The 22,968-nt window shown below is 46.9% G+C and overlaps 4 protein-coding genes across 4 annotated transcripts; 2 read left to right on the plus strand and 2 right to left on the minus strand.

Moving 5' to 3' along the window:
• The first annotated feature begins 1,423 nt into the window (after positions 1-1,423).
• On the plus strand, positions 1,424-6,081 carry LOC135374792 (uncharacterized). Its single transcript, XM_064607722.1, has 2 exons — positions 1,424-1,559; positions 4,780-6,081. The coding sequence occupies exons 1-2, from the start codon at positions 1,509-1,511 to the stop codon at positions 6,079-6,081; spliced, it is 1,353 nt and encodes a 450-aa protein (XP_064463792.1). The 5' UTR covers positions 1,424-1,508.
• Positions 6,082-9,031: 2,950 nt separating this feature from the next.
• LOC135374793 (uncharacterized protein K02A2.6-like) lies at positions 9,032-9,541 on the minus strand. Its single transcript, XM_064607723.1, has one exon. It carries the CDS (start codon positions 9,539-9,541, stop codon positions 9,032-9,034), a length of 510 nt encoding a protein of 169 aa, XP_064463793.1.
• A 1,419-nt stretch (positions 9,542-10,960) lies between these two features.
• LOC135374794 (uncharacterized) lies at positions 10,961-12,523 on the minus strand. Its single transcript, XM_064607724.1, has one exon. The coding sequence runs from the start codon at positions 12,521-12,523 to the stop codon at positions 10,961-10,963; it is 1,563 nt and encodes a 520-aa protein (XP_064463794.1).
• A 651-nt stretch (positions 12,524-13,174) lies between these two features.
• LOC135374707 (neprilysin-1-like) lies at positions 13,175-22,412 on the plus strand. Its single transcript, XM_064607626.1, has 2 exons — positions 13,175-13,336; positions 20,161-22,412. Exons 1-2 carry the CDS (start codon positions 13,313-13,315, stop codon positions 22,348-22,350), a joined length of 2,214 nt encoding a protein of 737 aa, XP_064463696.1. The 5' UTR covers positions 13,175-13,312; the 3' UTR covers positions 22,351-22,412.
• The last annotated feature ends 556 nt before the right edge of the window (positions 22,413-22,968 follow it).

Consider the following 22,968-nt stretch of genomic DNA (forward strand, 5'->3'; position numbering starts at 1 on the left):
AGGGCCTCTTGTTGTGCAAGTTGTACTTGTTGTCGTTCCAAGAAATGAAGGACGGTCGGTTGCTATGTCTACGTTGCCCGGTGAGGTCACCCCGTTCGCTTGCTCAGCCTTCCGAGGTACGCGAACCAAGTGGTCAAAGTCATCAAGCTTCATGTTAATCTTTACGGTTCCGGAGCTGGCAAAATATAGAACCCACGTCTATAAATTGAGCTTCGACGCCACGTAGCTAAGTAGGCTGTTCTGGTCTGGATGCGTTTCTCTTCCCCAACGGTGCAGCGTCGTAGTTGTATTGCCAACTGTAGGATGGGACAAGCGCAAGCTTGCCCACATCACGTTTCAAAAATAGCACTGCCCACGCCCTAAAAGTGAAGAGCAGGTATGCACTACTTTGTCACCCTCAACGGTGATCATTAGAACGTCTAAGTGAAGGGAGACGGCCGGTTCGAGCCTGTTTGCTCTCATCGGCTTAGGGATGTCGTCGTGATGTCATAGGCACAGCCTAGGGATGTCATCGTAGTTTCGGACCATAGGCCGTGGTGTCCGCACACATTTTCGCTTTCCGACTGCGCCAATGTAAGAACCTTTGCCAACTCAACCTGTGCTGAACGGCCGAGGTACAGCTATGGCCGAGGCTTTCGAAATAGGGACTCGCGGCTCGAACCCACGTCTTTTCTCGATACCTTAGAATGCTGACGGAAGGAGGCCGTATTGTCGTGCTGGCCAAACAAGCGAAACAACAGGGGAGAGAAAGTGTTAACGCATGCCGCTCACAGAGGATGGCCTTTCGCACAGGAAGTCGCTGGTATAGCAACGTCTGAGTGCAGTTAGTACGCACCAAAATCTGCACGGCAGCAAAATTTCAGCGCTCCGTTACACGTGGATAGTGTTCCCAGTTCCAGTACTCTGACACGATCAGTACACCAACGCCACTCCGCAAAACCAAGAAGCAAAACAACCCCATAGCTTTCGTGACATCATAGGTAAGACACTCTCTTGATTAGCCGTCATATACGAGCGCTAGAAATGAGCGCTGAAAGAGTTGACGGGAGCTAATCTCTGACAAGCGCTGTGTTCCAGCGGTTTATAGTAGTTGGGGAGGGGGGGGTGCAAAAATGAAAGAAAAAGAGCGTTATTTTCTACCGCTGTGTGAGAGGACAGTCCCTTAGTTGCACTGAAAAGAGGTGATGTGACCAGACTGGGGCCAGATTCTGTGGCACGTCTCTGTAACGCTTCGATGTTACTGTTCGCGTGGAGGGTTGCTACGGGGTAGGACTATTGAACCGGCGTGGGACCCGTATCATCTGCCATTTCTGTTGCTGAAAAACGCGTAATTTTTAATACTTTAGCACAGAAGTAAATATTTTATATCTTCAGGAAGCCAGGATCGCCTAGGCCAATGAAGAAGAGGACACCAAGGAGGACCCTCGTGTCACGTGAAATGATCACCTCTTCTGTGGCTATACCTTGAGATAGAAGAAGTTTGTTCCACCTTCACCTGCGCCGTCGTTATGAGCCACACGTCCAAAATGTCAGATATGTCTGACCCCGATGTGATGCCGGTGAGTTCCTGGGCCTTAGATTATGTGAAGAGCTTCATGCACGTCATGCAATGAGAGTTAGATTGCGAACGCCGCGGCTCAAAGTGAGATTCTCATGAAGAGAATTCGGGCGTAGTTCCATAGACGGGCTTATGGCTTTTTCTAATTAGACGGAGTGTTCAGATGAGAAATAATGCACTGAAGTGAGAGAAGACCATATAGCGAATATAAAAAAACACGAATTACAAGAATTTGTGGTCTAGAAGTTATTTTATATGCATCTGAACAACCCCATCTGATGCACTTGTAGCGCTGGAGAAACACAAGGGTGCTAAACCTAAAGGATTCGAAACTTGTCATCTTGCGAAAGGTAGGGGGCTAAATCACCTCACTTTAGTGAGGTTAGGTCAAGTTAGGTTCTACAGATTGGGGGGGTCTGGGGGCGCCCCCCCCCCCCCCTCCTCCAGGCACGCACTAGGCGGTGCGGGCGTCGAGACTGTGCCTCGGGTTAGGTCAGAAAGTCCTCATCCAAGATGTCGGATTGCCTCGAAGAAACGAGCGATAAAATTTAATTTTTGTATGTTTGGTACGTTATACGACGTTGATTTTGTTTCATTTCATCCGTAATTTTCTCATCTTTCTAGTAAAATCATCCGTTATTTGATGTCTACTTCCGTTTGTTTAAAAAAGCCATAAGCCCGGCTACGGAACTACATCCCATATTTGCCACATTGCCACATGCCACATGCCATTTGCCACATTGAATTCAACGCGGGCGCAGTTCACGCGCAAAACAAACAAAGAAAAAAGCATGCCTGGTCACTCAACTGCAAAAACTTCATACATTGTGCTCTGCTAGTTTTTTCATAAAAGAATCTCTCACGAATAAAAACAAACACGCTGTATATCCTCACGTACAGGTCACCCTTTCAAATTCTGTAGACGATACTGCCGTACACCTGCATGTCTTAATCGTTTCATCCCTAGAACCTTGGACTTGCTTGAAGAAGAATTAGTATATATTTAACGGCACGCGATGAAGCACTTCGAAGCTGCTTTTGTAAGCCTCTTTTTTTGTTGTACATTTTCTTTGGTGTATTCTCAAGTCTTTCATGCCCCACCCCTTTGCGCCCAAAGGCGCTTTCAGGAAAATAAATGAAATGAAATGAATGGACTGTCACTGACCTCCACTGAGCCGTCTTGAGAGGCCTCTTCCTGAATGTGCTGGCTTGTGCACATCCAACCGTGCACATTCGAGCTAAAAAAATTATTGCCTCCCACTTCATTATCCAACCACGCCCTCCCCCCTCCCCCTACCCCCGCTCGCCCGTCCCGGGAAAGCAACCCGTTGCTAACGAATAGCGAGAAAGAGTTCCTTTTCGCGTTTGAGTAACAGGTAACCTCGTTAGTTCCTTCTTTTTTTTTTTTCGGGGTGACGAGCATTGGTGTTTAGTCACCTTTTTGTTTTCGTTACATGTGTACAAGTCTGCTCTCTAGCCCCGCGTAGTAATTCAGCAATTTGGAATATCTAAGGTAAATGGTGCGGTGGGCACGAGCGATGGTTTCTGATAATTTGTGATCAAGAATGGCTGCACAATCGAGCGAGGCTCCGCCTTTAAAGCTCTAAGGGCCGCTAGCAACCTCCTCTAGCCTCAGATATACAGGGTGTTACCCTATATAAAAGTCTACCCGCGCCGGCACTCCATGCTTGCCAAATACACAAGGCAGGCGCAACATTGTACTGCCCGCATGTAAAGCTCCTAGGGACAATCAACCATGCTATATTTCCACGCGATTGAGCCCCGCGAAGCGAAGTTATTACGCGAAACGTGTGATTCCCGTAGTCCAAACAGCCAAGATGGCGGTTTGTCAGAGGGCAGTTAGGATGCTGCTCCCCAGACCTTGAAAAGGTTAATTTGCACATAACGCTTTCCAAACACGGAAGCGAAATTGAAACGACAAGCAGGTTATGAGGAACAGCAGTTCCACATGGCTAGCTGCGTGATGTTGTGCGACTCATCGCCGTCTGGGGAGCAGCGTTGGCAACATCCGAAGTGCTTTTCGCAACACCGCCATCTTGGTTGTTTTGACGACGGGAATCGCACATTGCGCGTGCATTGAGTACCGTATTTTCACGCGTATTAGCCGCGGCTTATGCGCGATTTTTTTTTCGCGGACGCTCTGCTGCTTATCCGCGGGTGCGGCTTATCTGGTGCCTATTTTTCCCTGGTACTTTCCCCATACCCCGGATTAAACGAAAGGGCCGACAGTGCCTCATGTTTTTCGGAACAGGATCGCCCTGCCTGTGCACGAACAATACCGAACAGGGGCGGGTCCACATTCGAGTGGACTGACCTTCCGAATACATTCCCCCACGCAGCTTTAACAAAAGGGGTGACAGTAATTCATGTTTCCTGGAACACCACTAACCCGTCAATCCACGAAAAACACCCAACAAGGGCACAATCCGATCTTAGTAGAACACTAGAAGTGACCTCCTTTGTTATACATCATGCCGACACCGGAATGTGGACAGGGTTTATGGCCTTCCCTACCGTCTCCTCTGTCGGCAGACCCACAAGAAGGGTTCAATACACCTGACATCGGGATAAAACGTGGTCAGCTAAGCGTCAGTTCTCGTTTGACGAGAGCAGCAGCATTCGTGGACACGGGCACGGCAGTTAGAGGTGAGGCATGGCTCCAACCCGGAGGCACAGATACGACAGCGACTTCAAACTAAAAGTCGTCGACTTCGCGGACCAGTACGGGAACGGAGCAGCTGGCAGGGAGTACGGCGTCGACGAGTGTTGAGCATCCCTATTGATTTTGTATGTGCATCACTGGTTTAGCGCACGAAGCAGTCGCGTCGTATTACCCGCGGCTTTCTGCGAGTGCGGCTTATCTACAAAAACATTTTCAAAAAGTATCTAAAAACGAGTCCTGCGGCTTATCTACGGTGCGGCTAATACGCGTGAAAATACGGTATTTGCAAAGCACGGCATGCCGGCGCTGGTAGACTTTTATTGGGTAACACCCTGTAGTTCACCATGCTTCAGATGGCAGTTTCCGCTAAAGGTCATATCAGCTGTCGTTTTGCACAGACACCAAATGTCCTTTAGTAAGCGCCAGTTTCGTAGCTGACATTTCGCCTGTCGTCTGACATCTACATCTACATAAAATCTACATAATTTGCTTAGACATAACTTGAAAAACGAGGAAATGTGTTTTTGTGTCCTTCTAGGAGCTTGAACGTGAAAAGGAGCCAGTGGCAGAGAAGAGGAGCAGTGGCAGTGGCGAAAAAAAAGAGACAAGCGCTATCGAACAAGAGCTATTCATAATAGCACTCTACGCTATAGGAGCTCTGGCATTTGGAGCTGGTATCGCCATCATAGTGTTCCATCGAAAAGGTAAACCACCTGTCGATGGCAATTACACAGAGGACAACGAACCGGGGACTCGTACAGCTCCATCCCCAGAAGACGACGAAGAGGTCTATGAAATAAAAACACTATGTGGCACCGACGACTGCAACTACATGCGCTGGCTGATCAGTATGTCTGTCGACACGGCAAAGAATCCGTGCGATAATTTTTTTACCTATGTCTGCGCCGGTGCTATGGAGCATTTCAAAGGGGTATCAAACATGCTATATTTCGTGACCCTCCAGAATATGCAAGCAATTGAGATGTGGTTCAGAAACGCCTCCCCTCCGGCTCAAAGACAAAGCGCCTTCCAGAAAGCCGTCAAGTTGTATCAATCGTGTCTAGAAGATCCGCAGTCAAGCAAGACAGGAATACAAGAAATTCTAAGAAATTTAGGCTTGTCATTGACACAAGAGTTGAACTTTGAACCGCTTGATATGCAAGTGAGGTTTCTGTTTGAAGGACATTCGGCGATATACATCATGACTCCAGCACCGTCTCGCAGCCAGAACGACATCTTCCTCGACGTTCGTGTATCTACTATTTTTGATTCGTTTCGCTCGGTTAAGCCTGGCAGTGCAACGGAACGCAGAATAATTTATCAAAAGGTGTTACACTGGGTATTCGAAGGTTTAAATCTCGACGACAAGGTTATGGATGACGTTCTACAAGCGGAAGACAAAGTGTACGTCGTCTCCAGCAACCAGGCGTACGGAGACAAACGTTACAGATTTGGAATGTCTAACATCGATTATTTTGCCGGCAAAGACCGGGGACTATCCGAACGGTGGAAAAAGAGCCTACAAAAATGGTCAAAGTCGCTCTTCCCCGGAAGATATCAAATTCAGATGACTTTAAACGATATACACCTACTCTATAATTTATTTGGCAGCAAAGCATTGATAAGCACCGAAGACATCCGGACATTTTTTGCATGGAGAACAACGTGGTACCTCTACAATATATCTGGAGTAACCATGGCAAATGAGAAGGCCAGTGAGGATAGCCGACAAATGCCTAACTCACGTCTTATATTTATTCAAGATTGTAGCGCCGATGAAGACGTTGTTAGAGAAGGTAAACCAGTCAACGGTAGATGCTGTAGAACGGATGACGAATGATATTCTGCTTGGGATCGAAAGGTCATTCAGAACATCGAACTGGCTCGACGCTCCTACACGAAAGGAGGCCTTAAAAAAGATATCTCAGTTACACAAGAGTATCGGTTACCCTCTTGGTATTTCATCAGAAAAAGCGGCTGACGCATATTTGAGCAATGTCCCAGACATGACCGACAGTTACGTTTGGAACGTCGTGAAGGTGATGGAGCATCAAACGTCCACTGCTATTGATTTGTTGAGGAGTAAAGACGCCCTCAGCTCGTCCATCGTGACTCACTTCATAGACTTCATACCGATTTATTCGGCAAACGCGGCGTACAATGCGCTAAGCAACGTGATTTATATTCCTCCAGGCTTAATGGTCCGGCCAATTTTCACTTATGGCGGAGCACCTGAATTGAACTACGGTGCGCTAGGGCGGGATACTGACACACGAAATTATGCACGGCTTCGACGGTACCGGAAAAAATTACGACGGTACAGGAAAAAGAACAGGCTGGTTTTCCGAAGCGAGTAACCGAGCGTACGCTAACCTCATTGAGTGTCACAACGTCAACATCGAGAACGCCCCAAAGGCAAGACACTACGAGGATTACCCGGCCGAGTACTTAGCGGATACGATGGGCAGAGGGTCAATACTGAAGGTGTACAGGAAAGCTTTTAAAAAATCGCCCGTGAGCCTGGGGCATCTGAAGGGGTTGACGAGTGATCAGCTCTTCTACGTGGCTTGGTGCCTGATGTGGTGTGGAGAGCCTCTTCCAGAGAAGACTCATCCTCGCTCTGACGAGAGGTGCAATGTTCCTCTCATGAGTTCCGAGCACTTTGGCGAAGTGTTTAACTGTCCTCCGGAATCGCCAATGAATCCGAAGAAAAAATGTCCCTTTTGGAGAACGCTTCTCTGAATGAAGGTTCAGAAACCATGCACGTTGCTGAGCGTAAAATGAAAAGTTCAATGAAGGAAACTGGTTGTTTGTGTTTCGGTACGTTTGGAAGTACCGTGATATTGCTCTTCTCATAAAGTACTTAAATGGCGTTTTCCGCATGCTTTACTGGCATTTGTAGTGCTGAAATGAAAAGGTACCATTTTCTGCGGACGGATTCTGCTTTCTGTGTGGATAATTTAGCTTTCAAATTATTCTTAGTTTCATTATGTTCTTGGGAGTATACTGAAGTCTGAAGTAGCGCTTCTGTAGTATTGAAGTGGCTTCCATAAGCACCTCGGTCGGGCTTAGCTTTAACGCGGACTGATGCTTCGAAACTCGAGAAAAAGGTAGGAAAAATTTTGCAAAGTACATGTTACGTTGAGTTACGTGACAATATGCCACGCGCTATTTTGTACACGAGAGGAGTAAAGTGGTCTCGCCTGCCCGTGTAGTATACTGGGTGTCCTAGAAAAAACGTGTCATTGAACAACAAAAAAATGCCAAATAGGATCGTGATATGACGTGACTGAACTGAATGAGTGAGTTCAACTTTCTTGTCCATTACTAGTGATAGTAGCCTGTGTATGGTGAGTGATTTGCCCATTAGTGATGGTAGACCTGTCAGGGCGCGGACTCGAAAAGCAGTGTTGCCTTTCTCACAGGAAGTCGCTGGTATAGCAACGTTTGAGTGCAATTTGTAAGGCTTGTTAATAGCTTTCGTGATGTCACGAGCGCAAGAAATGAGCGGCTTGCCGAGTGCCGACGACTCGTTGGCACTTGGTTAAGTGCAGCTGTGTCAAGAACTTAGGCTGACCTCACTCAGCCCCTAAAAAGAAGAAGAAGAGGTCGACAGGTTCAGTCGTGTCTGCGTGGGCGCGCCATGGGTTATGAAAGCTGTGCGAATGAGCCGCTGCGAAAGAAGGCCGCGAGCCGGCGCCACCAAAGCTGGCGCAGTGTTGCGCGTCGCACTCTGGACGCGCCCTTTCCTTCCCTCTCCGCTCACCGCGCATGCGCGGTGTGCCAGGGCTACAGACAGACTCTTGCGCGATTCTTGCGTAGCAGGACTATAATTAATATAACTTCCCATTTATTCAGGTAAAGACAAACTTAGTACATCTTAGCCCGTCACATGCTTCGGCCAAGCTTCGCTTCGAACAGAAGAGTGCACGAGCGCAAACACTTCGTTGTCGTCCTCCTTGTCCGGTCTATCTCAACCTCTGACACTCCCCCCGGCTAAGTAAAGAAATACCCATGCCTTATAAGGAACACTAATTTAACTAATTTAAGTGAAAGTCTTTGTAGCGCTTAGGCTTCTTAACTTCCCTGCCAAAACGTCCTCTCTTCGGAGCACTTTGTGCTGTAGAGTCGTTTCTGGTGTGCTCTTGCGATGAAAGGTTTGCCGGCTGGTTCACTTCCTCGCTACTGTGCTCTGCCTGCTCAGAGAGGCCAGCTGATTCTGGAGGCTGGTGATCCTTGCTTGAAGATTCCTGTTGAGGGGGCAAGTCACCTGGGGTCTGACTCTGGGGCCGGAGGCTTTCATTACTCTCAGCTGACTGACCTTCCTGAGTTGAATGGCCGTGGTCGTGTGACTGAGTCACTAGCGGAGCATGCTGCATGTCGAGGGGAAAGTTGAGTAAGCTTGCTTTGGCTATTTCCCATGTCGCTACATGGTCGCTCTTGAGCAAACGTGGCTTGATGTGGTCCACGTGCCGACGGTGAACTCTGCCGTCTGCAGTTTTCGCAGAAAATGAACAACGACCGATCTTTCTGATTATAACGGCCGGTATCCACGGCTGCTCTCCCGAGAAGTTGCGAATGAAGACTAACCGGTCAGGTTCAAAGTCGTGGGACCGTGGAAGAACTTGGGGAATCTCGTGACTGGACGAGTCATTTTCTGGGTGCATCCGGGGGCGTAGTCAAGCGCCGCCCGAAGAGGAGCTCAGCTGGGGTCTTCCCTGTACTTGTAGACACTGTGGTGTGTTGTTTAAACAAGAAACGTGCTAACCGACACTCGATGCTGCCGTCAGTTAATTTCCTGAGAGCACGTTTGGTTTCTCCGACCATCCTTTCTGCTTGTCCGTTCGTGGATGGTGGAACGGAGCGCTTGTTCGTTGCTTGATTCCATTCCTTGTGTAGAAATTCGCCATCGCCGCCGAAACAAAATTGGGCGCATTGTCTGTGACGATTACCCTAGGGATGCCCAACGTCGCAAAAATGTTGCGTAACTGTTCTATTATGCGTGCTGACGTTGTGCTTCGCATGCGCTTGACTTCGAGCCATTTGGAAAAAGAGTCTATGACGATAAGGTACGACCAACCGTCGATGGGTCCCGCGAAGTCCATGTGTAGCGTGTGCCATGGCGTGTGGGGACGCTCGAACTCTATGTCCACGAGTGGCGAAGAAGCGCGAGCCCAAGTCTGACACATCGGACAGCTCTTCACCGTGATCTCAATATCATGATCCAGCTTGGGCCACCAGAAATGGCTTCTTGCTGTACTTTTCATGGCTGCGATACCCGGGTGGTTGGCGTGGAGCATTCTTAACGCTAGCGATTGTGCTTTCTTGGGCAAAATTACACGTGAGCCCCAAATCACGCATCCTTTACACGTGGAAAGCTCACTGGTACGCCTCCTATACGGTGTGAACGCTTGTTCTCTCCAACTGGAAAAGTCGCCGGTTTGTACAGCATGAAATACCTTGGACAAAATAGGGTCTTGTTTGGTTAAGCTTGCAATGTGTCTTGGTGTGAGTGGTTCACACTCGACTGATTGCAGCATTAAAATGTCACCAGTAGAAATGTCCTCATTAGCTGTGGTTGGAAGCGGAAGATGACTCAACGCGTCTGCGTTCTGATGCCGATGACCCGGACGATATATCAGTGTATAATCGTAAGCGCTTAACAAGAGACACCAGCGCAGCATCCGAGGCGATAGTACTGCTGGTATCTGTTTTTCTTGACTGAAGATACCAAGTAGCGGTTTGTGATCTGTGACCACGGTTATATGCCACGAAGTGATGAAAGTTCTTCATACCAAATACCACCGCTAAGCCTTCCTTGTCTAGCTGCGCGTAGTTCTGCTCGGCTTTGCTGAGTGTCCGTGAGGCGAACGCCACTGGAACCTCCAAGTGGTTCTGTGTCCGTTGCGAAAGGACTGCGCCTATGCCGTATGGTGAGGCATCACATGCCAGCAAAACGGGCCGGTTAACGTCGAAATGTGCCAATACTGGTGCTGCAGCTAGCAACTGCTTGAGCTTGTCGATAGCGTCTTGTTCTTGGGATCCCCAAAACCATGGTGTGTCCTTGTGTAGCAACCGATACAAGGGTTCTGCAACCGACGCTCGGTCCTTTAGAAAACGGTTGTAAAAGCTCAGCAACCCTAAGAAGGACTGCAGCTCTTTCTTGTTCCTTGGGTTGGGTGCCTGAAGGATAGCTTTGACCTTGACTTGTGTGGGTCTGATGCCAGCTGCGCTGATATGATACCCAAGGTACTCAAGTTCTTGTACGCCGAAAAGGCATTTCTCCAGACGAACCTTGAGCCCTGCATCAGTGAAGCGCTTAAGCACAGAGCGCAGACGCTTGTTATGCTCGTCGAGGGTACTGCCAGAAATGAGAATGTCGTCGAGGTACGCCCCGACACCTTCTAACCCTGCCAGAAGGCTGTCCATGTATTTCTGGAATACCAGAGGCGAGACAGATACACCAAAAGGTAAGCGTGTGACACGAAATAGGCCACGTGGCGTGTTCACCGTGAGTAGCTCTGAGGATGCGTCGTCCACTCGTAACTGCTGATACGCTTGCTGAAGGTCGATCTTGGAAAAGATCCTGCCTCCTTGAACTAGAGCCAGCATATCATCTACTGTGGGAAACGGATACGCTGCCTTCGCTACCGCTTGGTTCACCGTGCTACGGTAGTCTCCGCATAGACGTAAGGTGCCGTTCTGCTTCCGTACTGTTACTAGCGGCGTAGCCATGTCGAAGAAGAAACGGGTTTCAGAATGCCTTGTTCTTTTAACTTGTCTAACTCTTTGTCGACTGCTGTCCTCAATGCCAGTGGCACTGTGCGGGACTTCAAGAACCTAGGGACTGCGTTTGGCTGCAGCTCGATGTGTATAGGGTCGCCTACATGGCCTGATATATTGCCATTAAAAAGGCTGCTGAACTGATCGAGTAGTGGTTGGCACTGTGACTCCGTGACTCGGTGAATGCCAGACAGTGAAATTCCCAGTGGCTCAAACCAGTCTCGACCTAGGAGGCTTGTTCCACTTCCCGCGACGATGTACAGATCGAGTTTTGCTTGCTTCCTGTGTAGCTGAACGGTGACTCGTGCTTTGCCCCGGACTTGAAGCGGTGTGCCGGTCCACGTCCTCAATTTCAATGCTGCTTTCAGTAGACGTGGTCTGTTGCTGTCCCATTGCTGGTTGAAGGTGTTCTCACTCATTATTGAAAATGATGCACCGGAATCGACTTCGAAGCAGCAAGGGCGTTCGTTTACCGTAACCCATACGGTTAAGCTTTCAGTCGATTGGCTCATGGAGTTGACCGTGAATAAGCTGTTCCACGAATCTGCTTCGTCGGCAGTTAGACTATTCGCTTGTTGACGTCCAGATGAGCGCGTGCCGGAAGCCTGCTTCTTTTTCTTCGTTATGCATGCTTTTTCAATATGCCCCAGTTTCTTGCAGAACTCGCATGTGGAATTTCGGTGAGGGCAGCTTTTCTGGTTGTGCGCACCGTCACAACGGCAGCACTTTTTGGACGGCTTAGGGAGCTTATTCTTCTTTGGGCTTCTGGTTGCTGAAGTTTGAAGTACTTTGTTTTCTTCCCTGCTGCGCATGCTTGCCTGTTGTGAAACCGTGGATTCCATGGCTTTCGCAGTGGCGACCGCCATTTGGAATGTGATATTCCTTTCGGAGAGTAGACGCTGTTGCAGGTGCACCTCCCTCAGACCACAGATGAATCTGTCTCGTAGCATCACTTCCAAGGGTAAAATTATTTTCGCCGAAGCCGGAACAGCGGTCGTCGGAGCCTGTGAGACCGTTGCTTGTGACGGTGAAGCGATCGCTGAAGCCATGGTTGCAGTTTGGGTCGCTGGGGAATCACCGTGCGCCGTGGCAGGCGATCGTGTGGTTGGTGGAAGTGGTAGCGGTAATGGAACGGCAACATTACCGAAATTGCAGTCTTTAGCTAGAGCTCTCAAAGCGTCGACATATTCAGAGATTGTCTCTTGAGGAAGTTGATCCCTTTTGTGAAAACGCCAGCGCCCTAGAAGTTCAGAAGGACCTGTTTCAAAATGGCTGCTCAGACGTTCGATTATGTCGTCATACGGAACTTGCGCCGGTGTGAGCGGATGCAGCAAGTCTCGCACCTTGTCGTAGGTCTGTTCGCCGCAAAACGTGAACAACAGAGCCCTTTTCTTAGCTGCGTCCTGCACGTTATTCGCCTCGAAGAGAAATTCTAGGCGTTCACGCCACGAGTTCCAACTTGAGCCTTGTACGAATTCAGGAAGCCTTGCCTGATTCATCTTGTAGTGTCCGTGGAGTTCGTACTTCCCTCGTCGCCAGTAATATAACTTCCCATTTATTCAGGTAAAGACAAACTTAGTACATCTTAGCGAAAGCCCGTCACATGCTTCGGCCAAGCTTCGCTTCGAACAGAAGAGTGCACGAGCGCAAACACTTCGTTGTCGTCCTCCTTGTCCGGTCTATCTCAGCCTCTGACAATAATGCTAGCGCATTAAAAAACAAAAGAAAAGTTGTTTTCTTGCGCTGTGTGAGAGAACAGTCCCTTATAGTTGCACTGAAAATAGATTATATCACCAGACTGCTGACAGACTCTCCTGGCACGTCTATGTAACGGTTCATATTTCATATTTTATTCAAAATTCATGCCAAATTAACATTTGCAGAAGATTGTGTGGTCCAATAGCCGAGGCTAGTGGTGGGGTTCGATGTTACCTTTTGCGTGGAGGGTTGCTACTGGGCAGGACTATTGTGTCTGAGTCGGACCAGTATTATCTGTAATTTTTGTCGCAGAAAAACGCGAAATTTCTCATATTTTAGCACAGAAGCAAGATATTTTATAGCTGCAGAAAGCTAGGACCGCTTTTAGTGGCCAATATCTGCCTAGGCCCGTGAAGAAGAGGACACCAAGGACGACCCTCGTGTCACGTGAAATGAGCTCCTGTTCCGTGTCCGCCCTGTGTGGCTGGTGGCCACTGTTCCTAGTGGTGGAAGAAGAAGAAGAAGAAGCCGCTTGTCCCGCCGTCACCTGCGCCGTCGTTATGAGCCGTCGTTAGAGCCACCAGTCAAACATGGCAAACCACGATGTGATGTCGGTGAGTTCCTGGGCCTCAGATTGTGTGTAGAGCTTCGTGAACGTCATGCAGTGAGAGTTATATTGCGAACGCCGTGGCATAAAGGGAGATTCCCGTGAAGAGATTTTTAAAAAAAAAGGGCTCACATGGAGGCCTAAGGTGTAGTTCCGTAGACAGGCTTATATATTTTAAGAATTAGCCAGCGCGTTTGAAAGTTAAATAACACTTTGAAGTGAACGAGGGTGATATAGCGGATAGGAAAATTCAAGGATTATGAACAAGTGCAGGAAGAAAATTGTTTATGCGCGTTTGTAAAATACCATTTGAAGGCGCTCATCTACAGGCCATGTGCAGAAAAACATGACCCGCCTTTAGGCACATACCTTGTTGTCTACCTAACTAACGAACTACCGGTGGCGCACGATGGTGCATTTATGCGTGCGAAATCTGCAGAAAAAGCGTGGAAGCTATACTCAGCTTAGAAAATAGACAGAGCAAGAGTTAGAAGAGCAAGACAGAAAGTTAGCAAGACATAGATAGAGTTTGCGCGCTCTGTTTATTTTTTTACGCTGAGTATGGCTTCCCGAATTTTTTGTAGCTTTCGCACGCATAAATACGCCATCGTACGCCACCGGAAGTTCCTCGGGTAAGTAGACAACGAGTTACATTAAAAAATTCGGGTCACGTTTTTCTGCACACACCCTGTACAGCGACGGCCTTGCTAAGCCTAACAGAGGTGGAGGCCGCCATTTTAGTAAGGCGGAGAAGTGGTGACTGAGGCCACATGGGAAGCAAAACAGGTGAAGCAGTGGTGACAGAAAAGGTGTTTGAGATTTGCAAACCTGGATCCAAAAGGATTTTCAAAACGTTTCATTTCACAAGATACAGGTTATGATGTCTTGACAGTGGAGGAAGTGTTAAGATGAAAAGAAAAATGGGGAATGTGCGCTATTGCAGACTGTTCATGTAGAGCATCAGTGACTGCAGTGTAAGGTTTGGTCCATGATTTTACATATTTCGCTTGTTGGACACTGTTCACGGAGACTGTGAAACCGTCACCGAGGTTAGGTCAGGCCAGGTTTTTACGTATGTCACCCGTTGGAGGCTTTGTTCGCGTAGACAGTACAACCGTCATCAATGTTAGGTCATGCCAGGCTTTTACTTATTTCGCCTGTTGGAGGCTGTGTTCACCTAGACTGTGCAACTGACACCAAGGTTAGGTCAGGTCAGGTTTTGTGTTTAACGCGTTGCAGATTTATGTTGGATCAGCAATGTGCACCTGGAGAGCTTGTCAGTGAGTAAAGCACCGAAAAAGGAAAATAAGAGTTATTGTGGTTTATATATTGCATAATGTGAGAAATATCGTAACACTGAGCACTCATCACAGCCTGCTGGAAGATGGCATTTGTCACGAATGGCCTATCAGAAAACGAATTTGGTGTGCTCTTGAGGTGATGATTTTAGTCCAAACCTGTATATATTACGCTAATGTCGTGCAAAGTTTTATCAAATGTCTCCTTATTGTTGCGCCTGCAATCACAGCGCATAGAAACTTTGCAAATGCTACCCCACGCTGTCATTTATGATGAGGCCTCCACTGCGACTCAATTTGGTTTGTGTTGGCCCCTGTGTCCGAATCAGTGTAGTTTAAGCTATGGTTTACTGTCAAGTGTTAGAATTCATTCTGATCAAGCCCCATGTAGCCTATCCAGCAATCAGTATATTTTATTTCCAAGTACTTGGTGTTAAGTAATGTTTGGTGAACTTTCGTGATATGTTCTGACTCAAAACTTCGTAATCCCTACTGTATGTTAGCTCGGGTCTTTCAGCTTCTGGCGCGTGTTTATTACTTTGGTGACCAATGAGATAAATGCCGGGATTTTCTTGTACCTAATCCCCGGGGGGATTCACCTTGCAATATGAATAGTAACCATTTTCTGACGAAGGGGTCGGGCTATTGACAAGCAGAGGTGGGCGTTTGTCCTCACGAGCCTCGCCCTCACCTCAGTTTTCTGGGAGAAAAATTTTCCTCACCTCACCTCAAAATTTTTGAAATTTTTTCCTCACCTCACCTCAAAATTGTTTTAAAAATTTTCCTCACCTCAAAAAATGGTTTGAAATTTTTCCTCACCTCACCTCACCTCAGATGAGTTTTTGGGACTTTTCCTCACCTCACCTCAATTTTTTCAAGCTACTTGTGTATTCGATGTGACATTCGCAGGGATTGAAGAATCTTCATCAGTAAAGTCGCGTTGGCTTTGAGTGACTGCCAATGAACTCGTGAAATTGCTTAGTCAATATAACGTTTTTTTTTAGCTGGCAGATTTGACCTAACCAATCACAGAAAATACTTCGTGGAACGATTGTTATACGCGTAAAAGTTGCGCGTATCACCGGTGAGAGAGGAGGACAGTCCCCGCCCAGGTGAGAGACGCAAGGTGCAAAAAGGAAATATATCCCGTGTACGCGCGTAAAAAGTCTTCACAAAGTGCGCGTTCCTAAAGTTTTCCTCACCTCATCTCACCTCAAATTTTTTTGGAAAATTTTCTCACCTCACCTAGAAAAATTGAAAATTTTCCTCACCTCACCTCAAAAATTTTAAAAATATGTTTTTCTCACCTCATCTCACCTCAAAATATTTTGAAGATTTTCCTCACCCCACCTCAAACATCACCAGAAAAACTGGCCCTCACCTCACCTCACCTCAAATATCGTAAGGTGAGGGTGAGGAAACCCTCATCCTCGCGCGCCCTCGTGCGGGTGCCCACCTCTGTTGACAAGCAAGGCCAAGCGTGGGACCCGCCTGTATTGTGCCAGATGCACGAATTCCACAAAAAATAAAGGAAGAAGGCAGCTGAAAATCTGGACACGGTGGGGAATACGGCTTGCCGTGTGCAGTGTGCTGAATACGGCTTGCCGAGGATCAAATGTGTCTTGAGTACTGAGTAGCAAATACTGCAAAGAGTATTTTAAATACTTTAAAAATACTTGTCGCAAAAGGTATTGAGTAGAGTACCAAAACACCGGAAACGTATTTAAAATACTGTATTTTGAGTACGTACTCAAGATACGTACAAGTCTGAATTGCCAGCGCGCTGGTGACGAGGCTTCGCCTTTAGCGCTCTAAAGGCCGCTAGCAATCTCCGCTAGTTTCAGATATAGTTCACACTGCGTCAGATGCCAGTTTCCACTAAAGGTAATTTCAGCTGCCGTCTTGCACAGACGCCAAAGGTCCTTTAGCTAAGCGCCAGTTTCGTAACTGACATTCCGCCTGTCGTCTGACGTCTGCATCTACATAAAATCTACATAATTTGCTATAACTTGAAAACATGACCAACAATCTGACAGGAACTTGATTTGGCGTCACCTACAGGGTGTCCCAGAAAACGTGTCATTGAATTATAATGAAAAAACCACACCACCTAGAATCATGCGGTCAGCAGCATTTGTTCTTATTAGGTTTTTGCCACCCCCTAATGTGAATGTCATGTACTCCAGGTTTAATTATGTAAATATTTGCGAACTGAACTCGGAAATTTGCCAAGTAAATGTCACTTTTTTACCCCACCAATATGAAGAGCGTGCCGAATTCACTCAAATGCATGATAATTCAGTGATATTCACGAGCTATCCCATCGGAAAAAATAGCCGAATATCATGCTTTTCGGAGCACCGGACCATAGCGCGCGATGACTTTTTGAGCGCAATCGTTCTCAGTGCGACGAAAGGAGGTTTCGAAGCCAGCCCACAGAGTGATAGTAGAAAAAAGTAACAGTTCCTAAAATTGGAGAGGGAAAGCATTATCCCAGCGAAAGTCGGACGTGATAAGCCGTTCCTGTTTTATCTCTTTCTGCGATGTCAGGGAGGGCTGGGTTTCCAACCTTCTTTCGTCGGACTGACAAAGATTGCGCTGAAAAATTCATCGTGCGCTATTCTGTGCGACCTCCGTAGAGCATGATGTTCGGCTATTTTTTCCGATGGGATAGCTCCTGAATATCCCTGTCAGTTACCATTAATTTGACTAAATTAGACACGCTCTTCACATTGGTGAGGTAAAAAAGTGAGCTTTACTAGGCAAATTTCCGACTTAAGCTCGCAAAAATTTACATAATTAAACTTACGTTACACGACATTCACACGAGGAGGTGGCAAAAACCCAGTAAGAACAAATGCCATTGACCGCATGACTCTAGGTGGTGTAGTTTTTTTATTATAATTCAATGACACGTTTTCTGGGACACCCTGTATACACTCACGGGCTGTGCAGGGTAGCTAGGCCTTAGGATAGACTGATAGTAGCAATGAAAGCTGTTGGCATTCCGCTTACCTTCCTAAAGTAGAAGACAGGGAAAAAAAAAAAAGAAAACAGACATTTGATACCGACTGCTTGTCGCAGCTTTTCAAGTAAAAATGTTACTGCTGCTTAAAATATTTAAAAATAGTATCACTATTTATTTCTTTGTTTTTGTAATTGTGTGTGTTACTGGATACAACGGAAGCGGGTGCCGAAGAAGAAGCGAAGAAGACGACGGACGAAGCTTGGTGTATACATGCGTTCATAGTGTATAGATGATCGTTTTAGGAAGCGATTTCCCGAGGTTACTTTTTCAAGGTGCCACGAAAGTAGTGTAAAAAAATTAATAAAAATAATTCCAGGTTTACGTCGCGTGAGAACTGCGATCATGAGCGACGCCATAGTGCTCGGTCTGTGGATTAATTTCGCCCACCGGAGGGTTCTTTAGCGTGCGTGAAACCTCACACACCGGGCGCATGCCTTCACGTCCCTCCCGGGGACGGCGTGCGCATACAATCCGTACCCGCCACCGAATCGCTCCAATTCTCGAGCAGAAAGTATAGGAGGTGGAGTTTGACTTTTCATGACCCTCCCTGTGAAGTTCATGCCATGTCTGTTATGCAGAGTGCTGTGTAGAACGCTGTGCGTTGAAGAGCGTACGACAGGACAGTTGTCTGTGTTAATAGGATGTATTAAATTAACATAAGTTGAAACTAGTTTCATTCCTGACGGTGATGAGGACGCCCGTACACTAGTTAAAACTTAGTATTTTACAGAAAAGAAAAGAATGCATGAGGTAAAAGTTGTAACCTGGTTGCGTGATGCCAAGTTCTATTTGCGATACAGACCGCTGGTGTGCATAAGCTATTATCAGCCGAATTATTTATTTCCGCTGGATAAATTGGCAGACTTAGTAACATTTTTCAAGGGCTTTCAACTCTCTTACTATCAATGTTCCACACCTGAAACCTCACGCCTCTCAGCAATGCACTTTCAGATTTTCTGTCATCGCAGCTGCCGGCTTCGCGCGATGGCACACGATCGGCTAAAGGAAGCATCAGTGAGAGAGGAGCCCGCAGCTAGAACACAGTGCTATCGCCTTTTTCACCTTCACAAGCTTATCTCTTGGCGGAAACCAGCAGGCTATTTTCGCCTTATCATGCTGGAAGCTGAAAAATCAGCACGCCGGATGAGCGGCGATTGTCAGCGGCAGTGTTAAATTTTCCGAAACTTCCGAAAACCGCATACTTATTAGTGAAACGGTGTGACCGAAATCTTGAACTTTCTACTTGAAGTAAAAAAAGGCATTTTCCTCACTTTGTAGATTTCTCTCAGCCTAATTAGGTCAAATGTACTGAATAATGGAGTGCAATGATGCATATTACTGATTTAGGTGGCAGACACTTCTTAGCTAACACGTTACAAGCTTCAAATTTTTATCTTGTCAACTGTCCCGTTGTCTTCGTTTCAACTTGACAGTATCGCGTACAACGGCGTGTTTGGACATCGAAACACTCGCAACACTTGTTGTTACGCTGGATAAGTCACCGAAGGCTTTCAACACCGTCAACTTAGACACTGTCCCTCAGTGACCGTCGCGGCACCGGGAGCACATTGTTCATGCTTGAAGTTGTTCAAGTAACGCAGATATTTTCGCATGCTCGTGGACGCCATGGTATCGCTGACCCTGAGGGGCGAGCAACAGAAATCGACCGATAAGTAGTGAATAACTACCGACCCGCACCTCGCATGTCTCTCTCGAAAAATGCAGTTGTACCCGTAAAACTATTTATTTGTGTATTCCGTGTATCCAGCATTGCCCGCAGCGTATAGTTGACCACCAACAACAGCCTTTTCTTGGACAATAGTCCACAGTAAGATCCACTTTAACTGACCACTCGGCCATATTATGTCAGAATAACGCCACGCAAGCAGCTTCCATAGATTCCGGTAGTCATGTCGCACAAGTTGTCAAAATCAGGTTGCGAGGTCCACTGCTATAGCCTGTATCTCCTTCGTGACACGCGCTGTAAAAAAGTTCTCCAAGATTTCAAGTCTACATATCCTAATGTACCTGTCATCCAAACAATCTCCACGTACCATCGGAACTGTCGGTTCCCTGAATGTCGGAACTGAAGTTGTCGAATGCATGCACGTGAGGGGAGCTACTTCTGCAGCCGATATCTCCCACGTTATTCGCGTTATGAAAAAGTTCTCCCGGATTCTGGGACTTAAGGTTCCCTAGAGGTCACCTTTTCCCCCATAGAGATCAATGTGTTAGCGATAGTCATTGGGGAACCAAGACGAATGGTGCTATCGCCATCAATTTTTGTGAAGGTAGTCACCATGAACCCTTCACTACATATCCGGGAGAACTTTGCCGTCCTTCATTACACAATTATAGGCAACATTGTCTGCCGAATACATGTATTTCTATGGGGCCTGTCCTTCAAGCTTCCCCTGATGCCCAGGCGAATGTGGTGGAGTGTGCTTTACGTTTTGGCACAGATTGTTGGGAATGACGAGCAAATGTGTTTTTGTGTCCTTCTAGGAGTTTGAACGTGAACAGGAGCCAGTGGCAGAGAAAAGAGAAGGAACAAGCGCTATCGAACAAGGGCTATTCATAATAGTACTCTTCGCTATAGGAGCACTGGCACTTGGAGCTGGTATCGCCATCATAATCTTCCATCGAAAAGACCGACCGCCTGTGGATAGAACACCTGCGAATTACACAGAGGACAACGAACTGAGGACTCGTGCAACTCCATCCCCAGAAGATGACGAAGAGGTCTATGAAAGAAAAACACTATGTGGCACCGACGACTGCAACTACATGCGCTGGCTGATCAGTATGTCTGTCGACACGGCAAAGAATCCATGCGATAATTTTTTTACCTATGTCTGCGCCGGTGCTATGGAGCATTTCAAAGGGGTACCAAACATGCTATATTTCGTGACCCTCCAGAATATGCAAGCGATTGAGATGTGGTTCAAAAACGCCTCTCCTCCGGCTCAAAGACAGAGCGCTTTCCAGAAAGCAGTCAAGTTGTATCAATCGTGTCTCGAAGATCCGCAATCAAGCAAGCCAGGAATATATCAAATTCTAGGAAATTTAGGCTTGTCATTGACAGAAGAATTGAACTTTGAACCGCTTGATATGCAAGTGAGGTTTCTGTTTGAAGGACATTCGGCGATATACACCATGACTCCAGCACCGTCTCGCAGCCAGAACGACATCTTCCTCGACATTCGTGTATCTACTATTTTTGATTCGTTTCGCTCGGTTAAGCCTGGTAGTGCAACGGAACGCAGAATAATTTATCAAAAGGTGTTACACTGGGTATTCGAAGGTTTAAATCTCGACGACAAGGTTATGGATGACGTTCTACAAGCGGAAGACGAAGTGTACGTCGTCTCCAGCAACCAGGCGTACGGAGACAAACGTTACAGATTTGGAATGTCTAACATCGATTATTTTGCCGGCAAAGACCGGGGACTATCCGAACGGTGGAAAAAGAGTCTACAAAAATGGTCAAAGTCGCTCTTCCCCGGAAGATATCAAATTCAGATGACTTTAAACGATATACACCTACTCTATAATTTATTTGGCAGCAAAGCATTGATAAGCACCAAAGACATCCGGACATTTTTTGCATGGAGAACAACGTGGTACCTCTATAATATATCTGGAGTAACCATGGCAAATGAGAAGGCCAGTGAGGTAGCCGACAAATGCCTAACTGACGTCTTATATTTATTGAAGATTGTAGCGCCGATGAAGACGTTGTTAGAGAAGGTAAACCAGTCAACAGTAGATACTGTAGAACGGATGACGAATAATATTCTGCTTGGGATCGAAACGTCATTCAGAACATCGAACTGGCTCGACGGTCCTACACGAAAGGGGGCCTTAAAAAAGATATCTCAGTTACACAAGAGTATCGGTTACCCTCTTGGTATTTCATCGGAAAAAGCGGCTGACGCATATTTGAGCAATGTCCCAGACATGACCGACAGTTACGTTTCGAACGTCGTTAAGGTGATAGAGCATCAAACGTCCACTGCTATTGATATGTTGAGGAGTAAAGACGTCCTCAGCGCGTCCATCATGACTCGCTTGATAGCCTTCATACCGATGTATTCGGCAAACGCGGCGTACAATGCGCTAAGCAACGTGATTTATATTCCTCCAGGCATAATGGTCCGGCCAATTTTCACTGATGGCGGAGCACCTGCATTGAACTACGGTGCGCTGGGCGGGATACTGACACACGAAATTATGCACGGCTACGACAATACTGGAAAAAAATACGACGGTACAGGAAAAAGAACAGGCTGGTTTTCTGAAGCCAGTAACCGAGCGTACGCTAACCTCATTCAGTGTCACAACGTCAGCATCGAGAACGCCCCAAAGGCAAGACACTACGCGGATTACCCGGCCGAGTACCTAGCGGATACGATGGGCAGAGGGTCAATACTGAAGGTGTACAGGAAAGCTTTTAAAAAATCGCCTGTGAGTCTGGGACAACTGAAGGGGTTGACGAGTGACCAGCTCTTCTACGTGGCTTGGTGCCTGATGTGGTGTGGAGAGCCTCTTCCAGATAAGACTCATCCTCGCTCTGACGAAAGGTGCAATGTTCCTCTCATGAGTTCTGAACACTTTGGCGAAGTGTTTAACTGTCCTCCGGAATCGCCAATGAATCCGAAGAAAAAATGTCCCTTTTGGAGAACGCTTCTCTGAATGAAGGTTCAGAAACCGTGCACGTTGCTGAGCGTAAAATGAACAGTTCAATGAAGGAAAGTGCTTGTTTATGTTTCGGTACGTTTGGAAGTACCGTGATATTTTCTCATAAAGTACTTAAATGGCGTTTTCCGCATGCTCTACTGGCTTGTGTACTGCTGAAATGAAACGGTACCATTTTCTGCGGACGGATTCTGCTTTCTGTGTGGATAATTTAGCTTTCAAATTATTCTTAGTTTCATTATGTTCTTGGGAGTATACTCAAGTCTGAAGTAGCGCTTCTGTAGTATTGAAGTGGCTTCCATAAGCACCTCGGTCGGGCTTAGCTTTAACGCGGACTGATGCTTCGGAACTCGAGAAAAAGGTGGAAAAATTTTGCAAAGTACATGTTACGTTGAGTTACGTGACAATATGCCACGCGCTATTTTGTACACTAGAGGAGTAAAGTGGTCTCGCCTGCCCGTGTAGTATACTGGGTGTCCTAGAAAAAACGTGTCATTGAACAACAAAAAAATGCCAAATAGGATCGTGATATGACGTGACTGAACTCAATGAGAGTTCAACTCTCTTGTCCATTTCTAGTGATAGTAGCCTGTGTATGGTGAGTGGTTTGCCCAT

Source organism: Ornithodoros turicata, unplaced genomic scaffold (assembly GCF_037126465.1).
Source record: "Ornithodoros turicata isolate Travis unplaced genomic scaffold, ASM3712646v1 ctg00000746.1, whole genome shotgun sequence".
NCBI lineage: Eukaryota > Metazoa > Arthropoda > Arachnida > Ixodida > Argasidae > Ornithodoros > Ornithodoros turicata.